Below are 23,973 nucleotides of genomic sequence, written 5' to 3' on the forward strand. Positions count from 1 at the left end.
CAGTGAATGACACCAATATGCACAGTACCAGTACAAACAGCTCACAGTAAATGATACCAATATGCACAGTACCAGTACAAACAGCTCACAGTAAATGATACCAATATGTACAGTACCAGTACAAACAGCTCACAGTGAATGACACCAATATGTACAGTACCAGTACAAACAGCTCACAGTGAATGATACCAATATGTACAGTACCAGTACAAACAGCTCACAGTGAATGACACCAATATGTACAGTACCAGTACAAACAGCTCACAGTAAATGATACCAATATGTACAGTACCAGTACAAACAGCTCACAGTAAATGACACCAATATGTACAGTACCAGTACAAACAGCTCACAGTAAATGATACCAATATGTACAGTACCAGTACAAACAGCTCACAGTAAATGATACCAATATGTACAGTACCAGTACAAACAGCTCACAGTAAATGATACCAATATGTACAGTACCAGTACAAACAGCTCACAGTAAATGACACCAATATGTACAGTACCAGTACAAACAGCTCACAGTGAATGATACCAATATGTACATACAGTACCAGTACAAACAGCTCACAGTAAATGACACCAATATGTACAGTACCAGTACAAACAGCTCACAGTAAATGACACCAATATGTACAGTACCAGTACAAACAGCTCACAGTGAATGACACCAATATGTACAGTACCAGTACAAACAGCTCACAGTGAATGACACCAATATGTACAGTACCAGTACAAACAGCTCACAGTAAATGATACCAATATGTACAGTACCAGTACAAACAGCTCACAGTTAATGACACCAATATGTACAGTACCAGTACAAACAGCTCACAGTAAATGATACCAATATGTACAGTACCAGTACAAACAGCTCACAGTAAATGATACCAATATGTACAGTACCAGTACAAACAGCTCACAGTAAATGATACCAATATGTACAGTACCAGTACAAACAGCTCACAGTAAATGATACCAATATGTACAGTACCAGTACAAACAGCTCACAGTAAATGATACCAATATGTACAGTACCAGTACAAACAGCTCACAGTGAATGACACCAATATGTACAGTACCAGTACAAACAGCTCACAGTAAATGACACCAATATGTACAGTACCAGTACAAACAGCTCACAGTAAATGATACCAATATGTACAGTACCAGTACAAACAGCTCACAGTAAATGATACCAATATGTACAGTACCAGTACAAACAGCTCACAGTAAATGATACCAATATGTACAGTACCAGTACAAACAGCTCACAGTGAATGACACCAATATGTACAGTACCAGTACAAACAGCTCACAGTGAATGATACCAATATGTACAGTACCAGTACAAACAGCTCACAGTGAATGACACCAATATGTACAGTACCAGTACAAACAGCTCACAGTGAATGATACCAATATGTACAGTACCAGTACAAACAGCTCACAGTGAATGATACCAATATGTACAGTACCAGTACAAACAGCTCACAGTAAGAAACAAATATGTACAGTACCAGTACAAACAGCTCACAGTAAATGACACCAATATGTACAGTACCAGTACAAACAGCTCACAGTGAATGACACCAATATGTACAGTACCAGTACAAACAGCTCACAGTGAATGACACCAATATGTACAGTACCAGTACAAACAGCTCACAGTTAATGACACCAATATGTACAGTACCAGTACAAACAGCTCACAGTGAATGATACCAATATGTACAGTACCAGTACAAACAGCTCACAGTGAATGATACCAATATGCACAGTACCAGTACAAACAGCTCACAGTGAATGATACCAATATGTACAGTACCAGTACAAACAGCTCACAGTGAATGATACCAATATGTACAGTACCAGTACAAACAGCTCACAGTAAATGACACCAATATGTACAGTACCAGTACAAACAGCTCACAGTAAATGACACCAATATGTACAGTACCAGTACAAACAGCTCACAGTAAATGACACCAATATGTACAGTACCAGTACAAACAGCTCACAGTGAATGACACCAATATGTACAGTATCAGTACAAACAGCTCACAGTGAATGACACCAATATGTACAGTACCAGTACAAACAGCTCACAGTGAATGATACCAATATGTACAGTACCAGTACAAACAGCTCACAGTAAATGACACCAATATGTACAGTACCAGTACAAACAGCTCACAGTGAATGATACCAATATGTACAGTACCAGTACAAACAGCTCACAGTGAATGACACCAATATGTACAGTACCAGTACAAACAGCTCACAGTGAATGACACCAATATGTACAGTACCAGTACAAACAGCTCACAGTAAATGATACCAATATGTACAGTACCAGTACAAACAGCTCACAGTGAATGATACCAATATGTACAGTACCAGTACAAACAGCTCACAGTGAATGATACCAATATGTACAGTACCAGTACAAACAGCTCACAGTAAATGACACCAATATGTACAGTACCAGTACAAACAGCTCACAGTAAATGACACCAATATGTACAGTACCAGTACAAACAGCTCACAGTAAATGATACCAATATGTACAGTACCAGTACAAACAGCTCACAGTAAATGATACCAATATGTACAGTACCAGTACAAACAGCTCACAGTAAATGATACCAATATGTACAGTACCAGTACAAACAGCTCACAGTGAATGATACCAATATGTACAGTACCAGTACAAACAGCTCACAGTAAATGATACCAATATGTACAGTACCAGTACAAACAGCTCACAGTAAATGACACCAATATGTACAGTACCAGTACAAACAGCTCACAGTAAATGACACCAATATGTACAGTATCCAGTACAAACAGCTCACAGTGAATGATACCAATATGTACAGTACCAGTACAAACAGCTCACAGTAAATGACACCAATATGTACAGTACCAGTACAAACAGCTCACAGTAAATGACACCAATATGTACAGTACCAGTACAAACAGCTCACAGTCAATGATACCAATATGTACAGTACCAGTACAAACAGCTCACAGTGAATGATACCAATATGTACAGTACCAGTACAAACAGCTCACAGTAAATGATACCAATATGTACAGTACCAGTACAAACAGCTCACAGTAAATGACACCAATATGTACAGTACCAGTACAAACAACAGTAGACACAGTGGAATTATACCAATATGCACATGTAAACAGTCCCCATTCTAGAATAAACGCTACCGTATGGAAACCATGCGGCCGGTTGGAGCTCAAATTGAATGGGAAACAAAGTCCAGTGTTCACTTAGCTGGGCGTAACTTAGCTGGGCGATGTCCGTGGATAGCTGCCTCCGTGAGAAGAGAACAGAAGGAAGGGAGGGGGGTATCACTGTCCGAGGGCTGAGGATGTCAGCCGACCAACACTCGCTACCCGCTCCTGGTTGCGGCGATTTGCGATGCTGGCCAGCTAGGAATGAACTAGCAGCCAGTACAGTCCAGTCCTCTCTGGTCTAGCTAACATTTAGCCGTGTTACTTACTGATCCATTAGAAAGAAAGCTAGCTGGACATGGGTTTTGAAGCCTCTTTGGTCACGGAGCTCCCTCCATCTCTTGAACGCCTGACTGAGGTTTACTCTTGTTTTTCCTCTTCTTTTATCACTCTCCTTTTTGCTCTTCTTTGCCTCCTCACACAGAGGAGCTCCTTTTCTTTTGCTAGGCCGTTTTTCACTTGTCTCCAAACTTTGTCCGTCTGCCATTGTGCTCGTGACTCAACTATCTCATGCCCAACTCCTCATAAGGACCAGCTCCAGTCCCTGATTGGCTGACCGACCAGTTTCACAATACATGACGCGTTTCCTGCCGTAAAGCAGATTTTTTCCGCAAAATTTCGGCACCGGCAGCAGAAGCTTATTGCAAAGATTGCAAAGCCACTAAGTAACCTATGTAAACGCTGATAGTCTGATTTTACTGTGAACACTACCCTGTGCAACCCACATTATTTTCATCATGATATATTTAGGAAAAGATGCTATCTGTTGCCTCTTTAAGGTAACAGATAATCATAAATAAATGAATGTGCATTATTCGTAACGTTAATAAGCTAATTTAGGCTCAACAGACTGTGACCTTCATTATTCATCTCAAATATGTTTCATGGCTTCACACAGATGTTTTCTTTGGGAGAGGCTCTTTTGATAGCAAAGGCTGCCGACCCCTGCCCTAAATCCTACACACTGGACCTTAACCTTATCAAATAAACATTTATATTATATTTAATTATTTATTATTCTGTTACTTTATTCCTTCTAATCTGCTGTTATTTTCTCTGTCTTTGCCTGTAAGGTGACTTTGAGTGTCAGGAAAGGCGCCGATAAATAAAATGTATTATTATTATAATAATTATTATTAAATATGGTGAAGTAAAATATACAAATATCTGCCTCTTGTATAGCAGAAGTATGAGGGAGCATAAAATGGAGTACAGTTACTTAAAACAATATACTTAAATACACTATTTGAATAAATGTATGTACTTTCTACCACAGGCAGATTCCCTGCAGTCGACCGTAGAGTAACTGGACAGACACCATTTTTAAATTGGTGTATGTTGGGACGATCCTTACTCACCACATTCAAACTGTTCCATAACTTCACTCACACAAAACTATTCCTGGGTGTGAGCACACGTGAGTTTTGAAATTAAATTATATTATTATTTATGTAAGAAGAGGGACAGTGTGCATTAATCAACATTTTAACAAATGTAAATGCTCCTGAATTAGCTGAAAGGCTATTTTTTCAGTCCCTTCACCAGCTGTAAAAGCGCATCCTAGAAAAATTAAAAACAGTAAAACACAGCATGTAAAACGTATTGCATTATAGCAAAAACACATCATATATAATTCTCTTACAGAGAAAATCCACTGTCACGTGTTACAGATACTGATAGCATCGGTCTGATAGCCAGCGTGATGAATTACTGGTATTACTCTTTTTTTGGAGAATATAAAGTGAATACAGGGAATTTTTGTACTCGTTGCTCCAAACTGATAAAAAACATCAGTAATGTGTAAAAAGTTAAAAATGTACAGCCATGGTTGGAATGCATTTATCATACTGTAAATTCATATCTGTAAATCCTTAGTGACAGGCTGTAAATCTGACCGCACACCATCCCTGTGGGGGGGCGACACGGACACTCCATCCGCACTACAAGCACACCCAGATGGTGCATCCATCCAAACAAACTACTACTACTGCACCAGTCTTATGAATCAAACTCCATGTAAACATACACATATAGTTATTAATGCTGTCACATAGTGAGGAAAGGCCACACGCCACTCCGACCTGCCGTTCAGAGCATTCCAGAGGCTCGAGTAGAAAACACCTGCCCGTCTCTCTGACTGAACCATGAACCCAACCCCCCTCCACCCCCCCAGCACCACCCTCCACTGCTACATTCCCAGCGTGACATCAACTCGATCATCTGTGCTGTCTACGCCTCACTCAGACCTGTCACCACCGTGTCTCCCTCAGCCGTCGCTCCTATAGTCTGACCTGCTAAATGCTCATCGTGCTGCTGACACCTCTGACTGTTCGGAGGGTCCGAGGTGATTCCTGGTGATCAATTACTCAGATGGTTTTCTGAATGTAGACAGGTGTTGTACGTTTTTACATCCAGATCTCTGCAGCTCAGTATTCTGACATGTGGATGTCTAATCCTTCTGTCACTAATGGAGAGGAAGTATCCATTCAATGTTCTCCTGTGTCAGTGTAGGTGCTCGTGTCAGTGTGGGTTTCCTCCAGGTGCTCATTCTCCCTGTGTCAGCGTGGGTTTCCTCCAGGTGCTCACACATCTTCTCCCTCTGTCAGGGTGGAAGAAATTTCCTCCAGGTGCTCTGACATGTTCTCCAAACATGTGTCAGCGTTAAAAATTTGAACTCCAGGTGCTCTGTACATGTTATTCCTCTGTGTCAGTGTGGGTTTCCTCCAGGTGCTCTGACATGTTCTCCCTGTGTCAGTGTGGGTTTCCTCCAGGTGCTCCAACATGTTCTCCCTGTGTCAGTGTGGGTTTCCTCCAGGTGCTCCGACACATTCTCCCTGTGTCAGTGTGGGTTTCCTCCAGGTGCTTCAACATGTTCTCCCTGTGTCAGCGTGGGTTTCCTCCAGGTGCTCTGACATGTTCTCCCTGTGTCAGCGTGGGTTTCCTCCAGGTGCTTCAACATGTTCTCCCTGTGTCAGCGTGGGTTTCCTCCAGGTGCTCTGACATGTTCTTCCTGTGTCAGCGTGGGTTTCCTCCAGGTGCTCTGACATGTTCTCCCTGTGTCAGCGTGGGTTTCCTCCAGGTGCTCTGACATGTTCTCCCTGTGTCAGCGTGGGTTTCCTCCAGGTGATCGGACATGTTCTCCCTGTGTCAGCGAGGGTTTCCTCCAGGTGCTCTGACATGTTCTCCCTGTGTCAGCGTGGGATTCCTCCAGGTGCTCTGACATGTTCACCCAGTGTCAGCGTGGGTTGACTCCAGGTGCTCTGACATGTTCTCCCTGTGTCAGCGTGGGTTTCCTCCAGGTGCTCCCACATGTTCTCCCTGTGTCAGCGTGGGTTTCCTCCAGGTGTTTCAACATGTTCTCCCTGTGTCAGCGTGGGTTTCCTCCAGGTGCTCTGACATGTTCTCCCCGTGTCAGTGTGGGTTTCCTCCAGGTGCTCTGACATGTTCTCCCTGTGTCAGCGTGGGTTTCCTCCAGGTGCTCTGACATGTTCTCCCCGTGTCAGCGTGGGTTTCCTCCAGGTGCTTCAACATGTTCTCCCTGTGTCAGCATGGGTTTCCTCCAGGTGCTCCCACATGTTCTCCCTGTGTCAGTGTGGGTTTCCTCCAGGTGCTCCAGCTTCCTCCCACAGTCCAAAGACATGCAGGTTAACTGGTGACTCTAAATTGTCCGTAGGTGTGAATGTGAGTGTGAATGGTTGTCTGTCTCTATGTGTCAGCCCTGTGATAGTCTGGCGACCTGTCCAGGGTGAACCCTGCCTCTCACCCAGTGTCAGCTGGGATAGGCTCCAGCACACCCAATATAATAATCATTAATTTGCCAACATTAAGGATCGTCGTAACAAACACTGCACCGCAAAGAAGAACATATTTTCATAAATAACATTTGAGTCACATAAAGAGACGGAAAGAAGCCTGATAGACTGTAAATCTCCAGGTTGTGCTTGTGTGACAGCAGAAGCACGCAGTGTGCTCATTAACTCATCGACTCATCCAACTACTGTATAAAAGCAACATCACACTTGAGCTTGTGCTGTTGTACTGAATATCAGCACGGCTGTGACTGGGTCGTAGGCACGAGATGACCACAGCTGTGCTGATATTCAGTACAACAGCACGAGCTCAAGTGTGATGTTGCTTTTATACAGTAGTTGGATGAGTCGATGAGTTAATGAGCACACTGCGTGCTTCTGCTCGCTTCTGCTAGGGTCTCATGTACCCACACAGATCTCTGTTTATCTGCTGACAGCCTCTCACCCTCAACCACAGCTACAGACAGCACCCTCTGCCTCAACATGGCAGCAACTACACACTGATATTGCGTAACAATAGTTTGCATGCGGTGCACATTAGCTCACCTGGTGGAGCAGGTACCTCATGTACAAAGGCTTTGTACATGCTCTCTTTCCCTCCTTCACTCCAATAACTGTCTTATTAATTTAAAGGCAAAAAAGCCCTAAAAATATCTAAAAAAAAAAAACAAAAAACACTACAGTGTGCAGTGTGTCAGATTTTTCTCATCAGTCCATCAGAGATACTGTACGCAGTTTAATTTCAGATAACATTAGACATCACATTTATTTTTCATTTGCCCATTCAAACAACTACATCGTGCATTAATTTAGAGCCCTGCGTCTAGATATTACTTTGAAAGCAGAATCTTCCTGATGAGACAAGCTCCTGAATCTCTGTTTTCAATTTCAATTCAACGGACTTTGCTGGCCTGACATTTAACATGTTACCAAAGCACAAATATAATTAAAATTTACAACTGATCACACAAATGATGCAACAGAGGTCATTAAATTAGTGAGCAAAAAAAATATATACAGTACATATATAGACTTACATTTATATCTCATTTGTCTCATATATATTTATGTGTTTGTGTGTGAAAACAAACAAACAAAGAAAATATGGAGTGGAGGAATAACTAAAAACAGACTGAGCTGTGAGGAGATGAGCTCCTGCTGTTGTCGTTGTGGGTGTGTGTTTCATAGGTGTACTGTATATATAAATAATGTTGCTCTCTCTCCCTGCAGTCAACATAAACAAATATTAATCGTCCAAATCACCCAAACAAGACGGTATTTCCTAAAACAGAATTAAAATGTCAGTGTTCTCAGTGAATGGATGTATTAGTCTAGAGCAGGAAATGCTCTCATTAACTGTGTCGGTATTGTTCTAGAAAAAGATTATCAAGAGTTTCATAATCAAGCAGACCGGTCAGTTGGCGTCCACAGCACAATATCAGCTTTCTGTGTTAGTGACACTACCAGTTGGAAGCCAGGCAAACAGTATTAATATCTGTAATTTAAAGGCGCAGCCAAAATTCCTTTGGCCCATCCAAGAATGCAGTCCTAGCGCCGCGCCTGCTGAAAACTATTAAGCTTGAAGAAAATCGTAAGAGTGATCAAAGTCACGGGATGCAGCTGGAAAATACAGAACATTTCCAGCAAGTCAATCTTGTGCTAGAAATCAAAAAGTGAAGTGAAGATTGAGACAGTCAGCAGCAGACAGCGAGTCTACAGCCATGCTGAGGACTAATGTGATCAAAGTTACATGCTGAATGTCAGGATGCTAACATGCTCACAATGACAAAGCTAACACGCTGACGTTTATCAGGTGTATTGTTCACCAGGTTGTAGCATGGTAACATTAGCTTATTAGCAGCTTCATAAAGTGCAGCTGAGGCTTATGGGTGTGTCATTACACAGAAAACCCACTAAGCAGTGATGAAGTGTGGCCTGCGGTGAGCTGCCGTGCCACGTCTGTGGAAAGCTGCAGCAGACGCTCTGAGCTGCAGCTGTTTGATCCTGTGGCGACGTGCCACCAGACTAAAAGCTGGGGATAACTTAACTTGAAGCGCTGCATTGTACAGTAACAATTGAACAGTAGTTGCTGGCAGCGTCAGAAACAGCTGACGTCCGGTGTGTCTCATATTGTCAGTGTCTGCAGCAGAGGAGCACTTACCAAGGAGTTGGGAGTGAGAGCATGCTGGGTATTTCATCATGAACCAAGTATTATATACATTAAAATGTTGACCTGATGATAGTGCTAGATGTTCATCCTGAGGGGAACATGTATGTGCACCAGATTTTGCACCAATCCATCATGTAGATGTTCACATACTGTGCATGATACTGTAAGTGAGAACTTTGATCCACTGGTGGCGACAGTGACCCAGTTTCACTCCGAAGTCATCGGAATCTGGCGCTTGGTCAGTGACTTCCAGCATCAGACACTGGCGAAAAAAAGCTGTCCTTTAACGTGGGCATGATACGCAGCTGGTTGCCATTATTGTTTAATGCCACCTGGCAGCATCAGGGGTGAACCTGAGGGCAGGTGGGAGTGGTGATGGATGGGTCCAACAACCACCGATTTTCAGCCAGGAGACCAGTGTTCACTTCCTGTAAGATCGTAAAGCCAAACCCTGTTCTTTTTCCCTAAACCCAACCACGTTTGTTTGTTGCTGAAGGAAAGAAAACGTCAGTTTGTGGTGCCATTGTGACATAGTGCGTTTATTCTGGAAGGGACTGTATGTAAACTTCCTGTGAAAACAGAAGTGTATTTTGAAAACAGACAATGCATGTAACAGGCTGAAGTTGACACGGCGTCCCAGAACGTCAACAACCAACACACCCAGGGTTCCTTGGACGTCGTATCACGATGTGGATAGCCCATGACCAAACATCTATATGTCGAGGTCAGAGTGAGAATGTGTTGGCGCTTGAGGGAAATCAGATCACCAAAGTCAGTTAGATTCATTCTCTGGGGAACATCAATGTCTGTACAAAATTTAATGGCAAACAAGGTGGTAGTTGTTGAGATATTTCAAAGTGGAGAACCAACACTGACATCCATAGAGGTACGAGCTCCGAAACAATGACCACAATCTTTTCCAAACCATTATCTTCATTATTTTACAAAAAGAGTCTGACCTCTAAATGTTTTGTTTCTGCTGTGTAAGAGCTGTCACACACTGCAGGACACATTCCTGTTCAGGTAAATTCACCCCTGAGAGGAATCTGAAGCAATAAGAAAGCTTTTTATGAGCAAGTCAAGACGTAACTTTATCCACATGGAAAATCTGCCTCCCTGCCTACCTGAAATCATGCCCACATATTTTTATAGCACAAGTGTTAATATGAGAGGCCCTCCTGCAGCCAGAGAAAGGTCTGGAAGCCTTTCTTAAGGGGCAGAACCACGGCTCGACTCCACAATCCAAGATGAAACGCTAACCAGGCCAAACGGTAATTACGCGATATTTATAGATGGCAGAAATTTGAGCTTGGTAAGCACTTTATTTTGAGCAATAGTTAAAAGCAATATCAAAGTTTCAGTGATGGTTTCTCTCTTTTAAACCTGTTTCTGAACTCGCAGCTGTCTGCAGGGTCGTCGCATCTCTGATATTTCGGAAAATCTACGTGTTTTTTTTTCTGCTGCATGGATGTTAATTCTTTTTCCTTGTCCTATGAAGTTAGTCAGTAGGAACTTTAAGTACAATTTAGAAAAAGCTGTAGATCAGAGTGGCAAAGGTCATCAGCTGCCGACTCCTGGAACGTTGCTTTTACATTCGGATGATCGCAAAACGTCTTCCAAATTCAGGTAGTCCTGTCTAAAGTTAAACTTTTTTAGTACTCTTGTGTAAAATTTGTCACGTATGGGTGTGTTAAGATGTCTCTGTTCCTTGGTATTGCTGTTGTACGCTTCTTAAGGGGCCAAACATCCCTTGAAAACTCTTAAAAGTAACTTAACCATTTCTTAAATCTATCTAAACATAACATAAGATTAAGTCAGTTTTCCCCTTATGTTCCAATCACAGGGGACAGGCTGCTTAAATAGACCTTAAAGTCAGTAGTCGCAGGAGACGTTAGCAACATTTAGGACTTTCTTTCAGTCCGATTGTGTTGTGTTAAGAGTTACTTATTCCATGCACATTAAGGTTTGGTAAGAAAGGCTTTAAGGGGGTTTTTAAGAGGGTTTTGTTTTCTGTGTATATAGAAAATCTTCAACTCAGCATCAAAGCTCTTTGTTAGCATGCCAGCCGTTAGCCCCGTCCTGTGATCAGAGGTGTTGGGCAGCTGCGGAGTCGGAGGCTAAAACCATCGGAGCTCAAACTCCGCAGCTGAAATCCCTAAGTGGAGGTGACGGCGGGGAGATGCTGGGATATGACTCCTCGCCAACTTTAGAGAGCGAGTCTGTCAAGAGGAATCTAATTAGTAAAGAGACATTCATGTCTCTGATGTGAGCGCGCTGAGACCTGACACGCTGTGAGTCCTGCAGGAGGTTGACTCGGTTAATAAACCAGTTAACTTTGCTCATAATTTGAAAGAACAAACAAAAGCTGACAAATCATGAAATGTGATTGGCAACAATGCAAAGCTGAAGCTGGCGTCTGATTTGTGGCTTTTGATTAGGTCATGAAAAGTGTATTTGGACTCTTAAAATAAATCCAGTAAAGCAGGTTTGATCCAGATCTAGATTTCTCTGGTTTTTTTTCTGGTGTTTTGAAAGAACCTTAAAACTCTAAATATGATTCCTAGTTGATGCTTGACCATTTAAAGTGGTGTTAGAACAGCGAATCTACAGATTTTCCCTCAAATTTCCCCTTAACTTGTGCATTAGAAGCCAACTGGAGCCTATTTGCAGTGTATCATCACCAAAGAACCTCCAGGTGTTTCTGACGATCCTCAACAACCCCCCAAAACACAGAAATGACCAGCTGTCCTTCGTCCTTCATCAATGCCACCTTCATCTGGTTAAACGTTTTGGACTGATGGTTTATAGTTCTTTTCCTCCCTTTTATAGCGTCCCGGTGGCACCGAGCACGCTCCTAAAATGACCGGAGGCTCCTCCTCGGCGATGATGTTGATTTACAGGGAGATGTTGGCAGACGATGATGATATTTCAGGAGCTTGCCGGCCGATTGGTCTGAGGATCCTGCATTTCCATAAACAGGGGCTCCATATCCATGTCCGAGCCCTCGTATATATATATACTCCCTGAGGATGATTCGCTCCCACTGCTGCCCTCCTCCTTGACTCTGTCTCATCGTAGGTGAGACCAGTTTCTCTTTCTTCCTCCTCCTCTCCCTCCTTTCCTCTCTCTGCATGCCTGAACGGAGCTGGTAAATGGATACAAAGCAGCTGAGTGGAGTCAGAGTCTTTTTGGGAGGACCTGTTGCTTAGGTGCTAAGGTGATGAAGTCCTGACCTCTGAGGTTTGTTAATAAGTGAAGGGACATGTGATCCGGGGTGAAGGAGAGGGCTGAATACTGCAGGAATGATTTTGGAGATTTTCATGAGCTGGAGATGTGCTGATTTGTTCGCTTGTGATTTTGCTAAAGTTTTTGTGCATTCATAATCGTTAAGTCTGAGCCTTGTGTTTGCAAGAGTGGAACAAGTGCTGTTTAGAAATTTGATTCCTAATTTCCTGTCTTTGGTTCATGGATTGGAGAGAAGATACTGAGATTTTGTTGCTGCAAAAGATTTTAATCTTTGCAGGAGAAATTTTGCCATCAAGACTTTTTGACTTTTTCATTGTTCAGTTTCTGGAATTTTCTAAAAAATTGAGTCAGTGCCGTAAAACAAGAGAAACAAGAGCTGATTGGTAAATTAGTGTTGTGAGAATAACGGTGAAATAAGATGAGTTTGTGGTGGAAATTATACCTCTAAGATTTTGCCTGGACTTGGGCACAAAATGGCTTGTTATGATTCAGATTTTTGTTCACAGTGAATTTTTGATTTTTGCAGCTTTTGGCTTGTTTGGAAAGTTTAGAAATGTGACTTCTGCACTTTGATTTGACTTTTCTGGAGGTTTGATCCATAAAAACAAATTTAAAAAAGCTTCCAAAGATTTTTACAATGCATGATGTTTTACTCATATTTTATAGACTTGGTTCAGACATTTTGGAAAAGTTGATTTCTGCACTTGAAGTTTTGTTCTGGAAAACTGAAAGACTTTTTGGAGAACAAACACAAAAAACTTTTTATATTGTTTTCAGAGCTTTAACTTAGTGAAAATCTGTAAATTGAAGTGAGAATGTTTCAGTTTGTTTCTGTGGCGCTTCATTTTTCTGAATTATTTTTAGGCTAAAATAACTGAAGTGAAATGTGAGTCTGGGTGTGAGCCACTTGTTGAGACTGATTTGTGTCTGCAGTGCGTGAGCGTTTGTGTATTGACAGACTGTTGTTGGCAGCTAACGTGCTGCCGCAGCACATTTCTCCTCCCCGAAAGGAATTGAAGTGTTAACTCCCAGAGGATATTCGGTTTTGAACACCTGTAAAGGAGCTTATCGCAGGCGTCAGCGCCGACATTTGACCCAAACTCCAAACTCCAAACTCCAAACTTAGCTCTGTCACCACTCAGCTGCTCATCAACTGTTTTAATAGATCACATTTCATACAGAGGAGGGTCTCTGATATTTAAGCAGGGCGCAGATGATAACGTCGTTTATTCTCAATGAGTTCTTCTTCTCTTCTGCTTTTTCTTGTCAGGCCGTGAAGAAAAGACACCGCCATCATGTCTGAGTAAGTGTCGCTTCTTCTTATTGATTATTGATTGTGAGGGGATGGAAAATATTGGTTACAAGTGCAACTCATGTATTCAACGTTCAGAAGTATCAGCAGTGAAGTTTACTCGAGTATTCCAAAGTATAAAAGTATTTGTTGTGAAGAGTTAGAGTTTAGTTTGGGTGGACAGTGTGTCTGGGTTTGATTATTACAGCTGAGCAGACAAAGAAAGAAAGAAAGGAAGCAAGGAAGGGTGAACTAAGGAACAGAAAAAAGGATAAATGAAAGGACAGAATGAGAGAGGGAAAGAGAAAGAAATAAACAGGCAAAGGGAAAGAAATAATGAAGAGGGGAAAGAAGAAAGGGGGAAGAAGGAGGGATAAAAGGAAGGACAGAAATAAATTAGGAGACGATGAAAGAAAGGAAAGCAGAGAGGAAGGAAAGAATAAATGAAGCATGGAAAGTGGACGGCAGATAGGAAGGAAGGAAGGAAGGAAGAATGGAGGAAGAAAAAAACAGACAATGAAAGAATGGGAGAAGGAAGGAAGGGTAACAGAATGAAGGATGAATGAAAATATGAATGAAGGATAAAAGGAAGGACAGAAAGAGGAAAGGAAGTATGGAAAGAAAGAGAAAGAAGAGAGAAGGATGGAATGAAGAGGCAAAGGGAGGGAAAGAAGGAGGGATGAAAGGAAGGACAGAAGTAAATAAAGAGATTGGAAAGATTGGAAAGGAGAGAAGGAGGAGAGAAAATGAAGCACGGAAAGTGGACGGAGGATAGGAAGGAAGAAAGGAGGAGAATGGGGAAGAATGAAGGATAAAAGAAAGGACAGAAAGAGAGTATATGGAAAGAGAATGAAAGAGGAAAGGAGGATGAGAGAAAAGAGAAGGAGAAACATGCAAAGGGAGAGAAAGAATGAAGAGGGATGGAAGCAAGCACAGAAATAAATGAGACAAAGAACGAATGGAAAGGAGAGAGAGAATGAAGATGGAAAGTGGATGGAGGATAGGAAGGAAGGAAGGAAGGAAGGAAGGAAGGAAGGAAGGAAGAAAGACTAAAGGATGAAAGGATAAAAGGAAGGACAGGATGAGGAAAGGAAATAATGGGGGAAGGGAAGAAGATGGGACAGCAGCAGGGATGAAAGTAATAACAGAAATGAAGGGAGAGAGAAAATGAAACATGGAAAGTGAAAGACAGGAAGAAAAAATTAAGGATGGAAAAGAAAGAAGAAAGAAAAGAAAAAGGACAGAAAATAACACACAAGTGGAAAGAGAAGGAAGAAAGGCAATGAAGGAAAGAAGGATGACAGAGAGGACAGAGGAATAAAGGGAAAGGGGATGAAAGAAGTGATGAAGGGAGGAAGTAAAGAAAGGAAAGAAAGAAGGAATGACACTGACACAGTTAATGTCTGATCTTCACAGTAAGAAGATGACATCGAGCCGCAGGCATCATCTGAAGGTACGACACACACACATCACTTCCTGTCTGAGCTTCATTCAGATATTGAAGCTGCTGATTGGTTAATAATGTTGGGAGAATGTTTTAATGACCTGCTTCACAGGAAGTAAACTGAGGTGCAGAACTGGAACATATAAAGTCACTGATATAAAGGTTTTATCAGGTTATCACATGTCGTGTTCTTAATCTACGGTTCAAGTCACAGTAAAGCAGCAGCCAGTGATGAAGACGTACTCTTTTACTAAAGTAACTGAAATATTACCACAAAGTGAAAATACTCTGTTACAAGTAAAGTCCTGCATTCAGAAACTTTGTCACGTTAAGGTGCGGACACACCAAACCGACATCAAAGAACTAGTGGCGACGAAAGCCAACTGTTGCGTCGTCTACGTCGCCTCACGTCGCCCTGTGTCAGTTGCATTTGAACACACTACACGGACTACATCCGACGGCCAAGTAGCACGTACGTTCTGCGCCTGCGTGAGAGAGAGCGGAGTGAGAGAGTGGTACATCCTGTCAGCCGAGGGGTTTCCTATCTGTGCAGCCGAGCACCGCAGCACCTCCACGGACTATTACATCCAGACGGTCCCGGTGTTTCCTCCGCAGGCTCCACTTCACTCAGCTGCCCGATAAACCCGCTGCTTCTTCCCACTTTAACCTGAATAACAAACCAGGGCTCGGTGCTCCGGTTGGATCCAAACGGAGAGCCGGGGCTAGCTCAGAGACTAGCGGAGGCTAACTGGCTGTGCTTCCCTCCGGTCATGCTGCGGCTAACGCTCCGCTAGCCGCTCCCAGCTAGCTCCGGTTTGTTATTCAGGTTAAAGTGGGAAGAAGCAGCGGGTCTGTGGGGCAGCTGAGTGAAGTGGAGCCTGAGGAGGAAGCACCGGTTAGCCCCGGTTTCACTACAGGCAGATTCACTCGCTACAGGGGCGAGGAAATAAAACCTGAACAGCCAATCAGAGTGATCTCTCTCACCGACAAGCTCCGCTGCAGATTCAACATGCTCAATCGCCAACGCCGAAGTGCCAACGGTGCGGGACACACTGCAAAAACTAGGGGCGACAGACGCTCACCGTCAGCCCGACTTTGGTCAACGGCCGACCGTCGGCTTGGTGTGTCAGGACCTTAACAATACAAAAGTATTATCATCTTTCTGCAGAAAGGCCCATTTCAGACTCATAAATATTATATTATTGGATTATAATTATTGACGCGTTAGTGTGTTCATCACTTAAACAATCTGCCGGAGGATCTGAGAGGAGTCAGAAACACTGACACTTTTAAACATAGGCTAAAAACCTGTCTCTTCAGTCTGGCTTTTATGTAGTGTGTCCTACGTTAGTTCTATTGTTTTATAATTGTTCTGTGTTACTTTTTATCTGTATTTGTCTTATTGATATTTCCCTGATTGTTTTTATATCTTATTTTATTCTATATTTTATCCTGCATTTTATTTTTATTTTTGTGTTTATTCAGTGGTCTTATCTGTATTTTTCTCTTTTTATTATTGCTGTTCTCCTGACTTTGGGTTCATATTTCATCCTGCATGTTATTTTAAATATTATTTTTTTTCTTTTAGCAGCAGCACAGTAGTTTTGATCTTGATTTTATCTTCTACTATTGTTTTAAATTATTATTGTGTGACACAGTGTGCACTAGTTTCCCAGTCCTTTTTCTGATTTTACTTTTTTATTCTCTGTATTTTTCAATCAAAATGTAAAACACTTTGAATGACACTGATTTGTTTTGAAAGGTGCTATATAAATAAAAATTGATTGATTGATTGATTTAATGTTGCTGCTGGTAAAAGTGGAGCTGATCTCAATAACTTTAGTCCAACCTATAATAATACATCATCATTTAGATGTGTATATAATCTGAAGTGTTTCCCTCTGAGACGTGGCAGAGTTCAAGTGTAAAGTTGCATAAAAAGTAAAGAACATCTCACCTTTGTACTTAATCAGGTAAAGTACTGGAGTAAATGTACTCAGTTACTGTTTCAGCAGTTTTATTAAGAGTTTCTTTTGTTGGAGGAAGTGTGTTTGGATATTTGTGTGTGTTAAAGGTTTCAGTTAAAGACGTGTAAAATGTTCACGTTGCATTTAAGATTTGGTTTTGGTGTTTATTTTCTCATAGCAGTTGTGATTATTGATTATCTGTGACAGTATTGATCACAGCCGTGCTGATATTCAGTTCAACAGCACTCTCTGTGGTGTGATATTGTTTACACGCATCAATAATTATAATCCAAGCACTTTTACTGTCAGTACTTAAAGTCTATTTTTATTCTAATACTTTTGTACCTGTACTTGAGTAAAGTTTTTGATGCAGGACTTTTACTTTTAACAGATTACTTTTACACTGTGATACTGACAGTTTTACACATTATCTGAGTTCTTCTTCCACCACTGCTCTGTAGTGTGCTGGACTGTTGTTGTTGTTGCAGTTTTTGATTTGTGTTTTTAACATCTGGCTCTGTTGGTTGTTTGTCTGTCTGTACTATAAACCTGATCAGTTCATCATAGCTGAGACAGTTTGCGGCTCTGATGCGCCACCTGCTGGTGGAAACTGTCGAACACACAAAGCGATTCACAGGAATCAGAAATACTTTATTTATTGTTGTGTCGTGTTACAGCTGTTCTTACATACAAGCATAGAGCAACGCAAAATATGTGTATTACACGACTATATGTACGCAGAGAGAAAATACAAATATAAATATTAGAAATATGTACAAGTCATCCTGCAACATAAAACCACAGTGTAAATAAAAAATTAAAATGCAGCGATGTGTGTGTTAAATGCAAGAATAGGATAAATAACAAGTGCACCAGTTGACAATGTGTACAATATAAATGCAGTTTTAATGCTAGTGTAATGCACAGTTGAGTTATTACATAAATTATTTGACTTGTTTTATTGAAAGTTAATAGAAAATAAATAAAAGAAACAGAAGTCCTTTGTTGTCGTTGTATAAGTACAGGGAAATTTTTAAAATCAGTGCAAGTTAAAAGGTACCAACACGTGACATCCCAGAAAAATACCTGAAATAAGATCAATAATAATCAATAATAAGAGGCAGGTGTTGTTTTTGTCCTCTGCAGAGACCAGTAGTCCTGGTCAGATTGTTGGTAGATTAGTTTTTGCTTCATGTTTCTCACTCACAGAATAATGTTTAAGAAATACTAAAAAGTTTTAAAAGTTTTGTCATGTGATGAACTTAGTCTTCATACTGGTTTATACTGTGTGTTGAAGCGTCGTCTGTTGACTTTAAACTGGTTTCAGTCACAGACTGGAAGCTGTGAGTGTGATTTTATGAATGATGTGTTTGCTGATACAGTAATTTAATTATTTTCCATCATGGTGATTTATTCATCGTTAATATTACGGAGCTTCAGAGGATCATATTCAGGTTCTTTGTGATGTTGCTGAGCTCCAAGTTGACTCGAGTTAAATGGAGTAAAATATTCTTTATTTTCTAAATAGATGGACCAAGAAAAACCTCTGTGACCCAAACAAGAGATGTTTCAGGTTATTTATTGTCATACGTACAGATAATCAGGCTCCGTCCATCAAACGCTCATCTGATGTGAACTGAGGAAACAAACACACTGTACAGTAAAAACAGCAGAGGTTTGGACTCGAAGCAAAATTTGACAACGTTAGACTCAACTTGATAAAATTAAAAAAGACTTTAACACTGATGACTCGTGACTTAATTTGGACTTAAAACTTTTGACATGAAAGTACTTGATACTTTTCCTTAAGCCCAAAAATTAAAAAACATTTTTCATTTACCTTCGTTTTCTCAATCAACTCACTCACATGATGCTACCAGCACCAATTTGGGAAAAAAATGACACCAAAGACGATTTAGTTCATGTCCAAAAACGACTGCAGCATGGAAAACACACAGGTCGAAAATTACAACATCTTGCAACCTTGTTTGACATTTGAAGCTGTGCAAAGAACAGTAGGTGGAGCTTAATGCTAACATAGTTAATGAGCTAATGGTTAGCTAACGTTAGCTTCACAACCAAGTACGTTTTTTAACAAACTTATTTAAACAAATAAATGCAAACTTTAAAAAGCCTTCATAAATGATGTACATTTAATATATTATTACTGTGTTTTAAAAACGGCTTTAAATTTGGTTTTGATGTCTTTTTTTGCCTCAACAAGGAAAACCAGCCTCCCGGGTGTAGTGTCAGCGGTTGTTGGTGGTGGATGGGTTCAACAACCACCGACACTACACCCACACTACATGGACTACTGCCACCTTAACTTTCGCCTTTGTCCCGCTGCGTTTCCCCAGACACCTCCAGGCGCTGTTAAACAATAACTGCGACCAGCCACGTGTTATGCTAACGTGAAAGGATGGCTGCCCAAGCACTAGATTTCGACGACTTTGGGGTGAGACCCTGTTGGTCTTGACTTGGGGGTCTAGACTTGAGTGCAAAGACCTGAGACCTACTTGTGACTTGCAAAACAATGACTCCGTCCCACGTCTGAAAAAACAAGAATCTAAGGCGGAAAATAGTTAAAATATAAAGTATATAAAATATAATACACAATATGTGGTTGACAGGTGTACAGTCAATATGTAATGTGAATGTAAACATATGCGTAATGAGAAGTAATCAACATACAGAGATGTAAACAGGTTGTTAAACAGGAAGTAATAATGATAAAGGGACAGGTCTAATTTGTTAACGCCTTCAGAGTCAGAACATTTTTATCACATGTGCAAAACTCACAACAGTGTTCACATTTAGAGATAAAAAATAATCCTCACAAACGTTCTTAAACCTGATGAATGACTGTATGAAACCATTAAAGAGCACATTAGTCCTCCCTCTGCTGACTCTCGCTCCTCGATGTGTCCCTGCAGAGTTTGATACTGTCCACCGCGGCCACCTGGATCGCAAAGGAGAAACAGGAGCTCGTAGTCACCAAGCAGAACTACATGGCTGAGCATTGCCCCAAGCCCAACACCAGCGGAGACCACAGTGCCCTCATAGTGAGTGTTTTATTTAATGTTCGCACATACTGTTCAATTACTCAACTGTGCAGGTGTCTTAACACCTCTTGTATGTCTTAAGTACTGTTGCTAACATTGTGTCATAATGCACATTTTTATTTCTCTTCTATTGTATTTTATTACCTTATATTAACATACTTCATACTAAAGTTGACACCAGCATGATTAGATAAGTGTTTATTAGCAGCAGTTTGCAGCATGATGTCATCAGTGAAGGGTTGGGATCGGTGAGTAAACATCACGTCTGTCTGCGTCTTTAGGAAACCTGCAAAAAACTGCACGCCCTCATCGACAAAGTGGATGAAGAAAGGTACGACATGGAGGTCAAAGTGACCAAAGCTGACAAAGAGGTACGTCTCCTCCTCCTCCTCCTCCTCCTCCTGCTGCTGTGCGGCCTTTGAGCTTCTCACCACACGTATGCAAACACGACAAACAGCTGACAGAAATCATTCAGACTGAACTCAGTGTGTGTTCGTCATCAGGAGTGTGTGTGGTCTGGCCTTTTTTTCCTCTGACTGCTCTTCCTTTTCCTGTTGTGTCTGTGAGGTCATGACGTGTCAAGTTTTTGCTTGAAATGGAAAGAAATAAGTGTCAGTGCTCCTCTCACAAACATGCTGATGTATCTGACTCTGCTCATGCTCAGTTTGTGTTGGAGTCAGCCCAACGTCATTTAGACTCACTGTTGACAAAAACAGCAGGCAGGCGAGAACGGGAACAGGTGAGCATCACGTAGTGCGACCACTGCCCCATGGGTAATGCAGTTTATTTAGGGCTATTATGAATCACTCAGAGAACTTGATATGGACAGGGCGTATAAAAGTACCAGCAGCTTGTGGGAGTTATTATTTTTAAGTTTTAGGTGCTGCTGTGAAACAGCGCCTATTTAAGGCAGCAAAAATTGAAAGTGGCTGCATCAGTACACTGAACAAATCGAGAGAGGATGGCAGAAGAAACACCCGCGCACCAATTCAACTGAGCTGGACGGCCACAAAAAAGGTCCACAGGCTGAGATCAATGCCAGCGCTAAAATCAACCTGCGTAGTTGTTGCGACCTGGATGTGAAGCAACTGCAGTCACATGACACATTGTTTGGGTTAAACATGAGCATGTTACAGTCCTGGAGGATTATTAATGTGCACCTCCTCCTGTACTGCCTTAATATGCACATTCAGCACATCCAATGCATCAAAACATTGTTTTCTAGTTGGAGCCGCGTTTGCCTCGTTTTCAAACTGTATGCTTTGACTAAAATGAACAATGACAGCAATATAGTCCACGATGAGCAGCGCTAAAATCAACCTGCGTAGTTGTCCCTCCATTGTGACATTAGAAAGTGTCACATTTATCTTGCAAGTGTACTCTTCTTCAACGTTTGCTTTACTTCCTGGATTTTTCCCACATGGAAATTCTGACCAATCAAGAGCAGCTTTCTCACACAAGGCATTTGATCTGGTCCTCTTGTAAATGCTGCCGTGAGAACACCAACCAACTCTAGGCAATTATACAACTTTGGAACAACATGAGTCCCTGATTCAGACCAGAGGAGACCACTCTAGGGCTGACAGCAGCCTAACACACCTAAAACACACAGTAAACATGGCTTAATAGCAATAATTTCGAACACAAGTGCACAAACTGGCTTCATTATAACTCACAAGATTCAGAGACAAAACACAGATCTTTTTCTGAACACATTTTCCCCACAAATACATGCTAACGTTATTAGCATAAGGCTATGACATTTTACACTGCATAAATTAGCCTTGTGGCAAGAGGAGTTTTCCTACCTAAATAAGGCTTTATTGTCTTCACAATTATTGTTTCTTATATGTAAAATCAAAGTAAAGTAAGTAAAGTAAAGTAAAGGCCTAGTGGTAGAGTGTCCGCCCTGAGACTGGGAGGTCGTGGGTTCGATCCCCGGCCGGGTCATACCAAAGACTGTAAAAATGGGACCCATTGCCTCCCTGCATGGCACTCAGCATCAAGGGTTGGAATTGGGGGGTTAGATCACCACATGATTCCCGAGCGCAGCACCACTGCTGCTCACCGCTCCCTCAGGGGATGGGTCAAATGCGGAGAACAAATTTCACACACTCAGGTGTGTGACAATCAGTGGAACTTTACTTTACCTTTACTTTAAATAAGAGCTTTGTTTCACTGAGGGAAATGGTTTCAGCTTACAGAGACAGACAGGAGGTCTGCAACACCATGGAGTATAGTTATATGTGTGGGGAGGTGCAGGTTCTGTGTAGACGCGCACCCTACACCGGAGCTACAGTGGAGGAAGAAGATACATCAGGCTGTAGATACACACACTGTACTTGTTTGTGTCGATCTGAGTGTGAACATGAGATGTGTTGACGACCAGAAAAGAGCAGAACTTCATCAGACTCTTCCTCGCAGATCGAGGACCTGAAGATCAAAGTGATCGACCTGGCCGGAGTGAAGAAACCCGCTTTGAAGAGAGTGCGTATGTCCGCTGACGCCATGCTGAAGGCTCTGCTGGGCTCCAAACACACGGTCAACCTGGACCTGAGGGCCAACCTGAAGCAGGTCAAGAAGGAGGTGAAAGAGGAGGTGAGTGTCTGCAGGACGTCAGCCACTCAGGTAAACACATACACAAGCAGTCGACGCCTGTTGACCGTGACCTGTCTGTGTCTTGCAGCCTGCAGAGGCGCTCGGCGACTGGCGTAAGAACATTGAGGAGAAAACTGACAGGAAGAAGATGTTCGAGACCTCCTAAAGAATCCACCGCCGCTCCTGTAGTCGCTCTCTGGCTGTTAGCACTTTTTATGGAATTTATGGAATTTTTAGACGAATTGAAAAACCTTTTTGTTTCATTAAATCTGTAAGTTTCAGTTTGGCCTGTCATTGTACATTTGTATAGTGAGTGGTTCAGCTTTGATTTCCTTCTCCGATATCAGACCTTTATTCTGTAGTGTGACTTCCTGTTGACTTTTGACAACTTCCTGCTTCATAGTGTTTTTGTAATAAATGTGTTTTTATTTCCTAAGTCTGTTCGTCATGAGGTATTCTGTCTTTGACTCGGTGACGCACACCACTGCAGACGAAGCGCATGACACACCTTGATGAAACTGAAATCATTTCGGAGTTCTTAAGATCGACATTTAGCTCGTTTACCTGTGTTTGTTCTTGTCAGGCGTTAAAGCTCCACCTGCCCTCAAACAGAATTCATGCTTATTTTAAGTTCAGCTAATATCTGCTGCAACAAAAGCTTTTTTACTTTTACTACTTTTGATTAAAACTGAATTTTCTGACGTGACTGAACTTTATAATATCGTGAGCTGTGTTTGAGGGCGGGGCCGAGCTTTAATGAGGTTGTGTTGTGCTGCTCCTTGTAGTGCTGTGCATGTCAGTGAGGCACGAGACACAATATCCATGCTTCCATCTGTAGTCATGTGATCAGGGAGCTGTGAAAAGTGAATGTTGACCTGTCGTTTAATAGTTCGCTTCTTAGACTTAGGAAAATGCTTTTATTATTTTCTGCTACGGTGGCTGAGAGAGCAAATGCTTCAACGTCCCAAAACATTTCCATAAGGAGAAACGTGCTGCAGCTTCAGAACAAGTCGGCAGGAGAATGTCGGCATTGTACGTTTCAGCAAACCACGAACATATCAGTGTTTCTACAGTGGCGTAGCATGTGAACTGGAGGGGATGGTGGACTTCGTGACACCTTGATGA

General features: G+C 41.8%; 1 protein-coding gene across 6 annotated transcripts in view; it reads left to right on the plus strand.

Moving 5' to 3' along the window:
- The window catches only part of LOC125888095 (troponin I, fast skeletal muscle-like), a 31,308-nt gene extending 8,179 nt beyond the window's left edge, over positions 1–23,129 (plus strand). Inside the window, exons 1-7 of one of the 6 annotated variants that reach the window (XM_049575289.1) lie at positions 12,202–12,318; positions 13,757–13,789; positions 15,194–15,230; positions 20,122–20,250; positions 20,532–20,621; positions 22,675–22,848; positions 22,937–23,129. In XM_049575289.1, coding sequence (XP_049431246.1) covers positions 13,782–13,789; positions 15,194–15,230; positions 20,122–20,250; positions 20,532–20,621; positions 22,675–22,848; positions 22,937–23,014 — 516 coding nt within the window. In that variant the 5' untranslated portion in view covers positions 12,202–12,318; positions 13,757–13,781 and the 3' untranslated portion in view covers positions 23,015–23,129. Of the gene's footprint in view, positions 1–6,016; positions 6,253–6,560; positions 6,649–6,736; positions 6,906–12,069; positions 12,319–12,457; positions 12,481–13,756; positions 13,790–15,161; positions 15,231–20,121; positions 20,251–20,531; positions 20,622–22,674; positions 22,849–22,936 lie in introns of those variants that run through there. The other 5 variants (XM_049575290.1, XR_007449277.1, XR_007449278.1 and 2 more) reach the window with 5 other exon arrangements.
- Positions 23,130–23,973: the final 844 nt, after the last annotated feature.

This window comes from Epinephelus fuscoguttatus, linkage group LG4 (assembly GCF_011397635.1).
Source record: "Epinephelus fuscoguttatus linkage group LG4, E.fuscoguttatus.final_Chr_v1".
NCBI lineage: Eukaryota > Metazoa > Chordata > Actinopteri > Perciformes > Serranidae > Epinephelus > Epinephelus fuscoguttatus.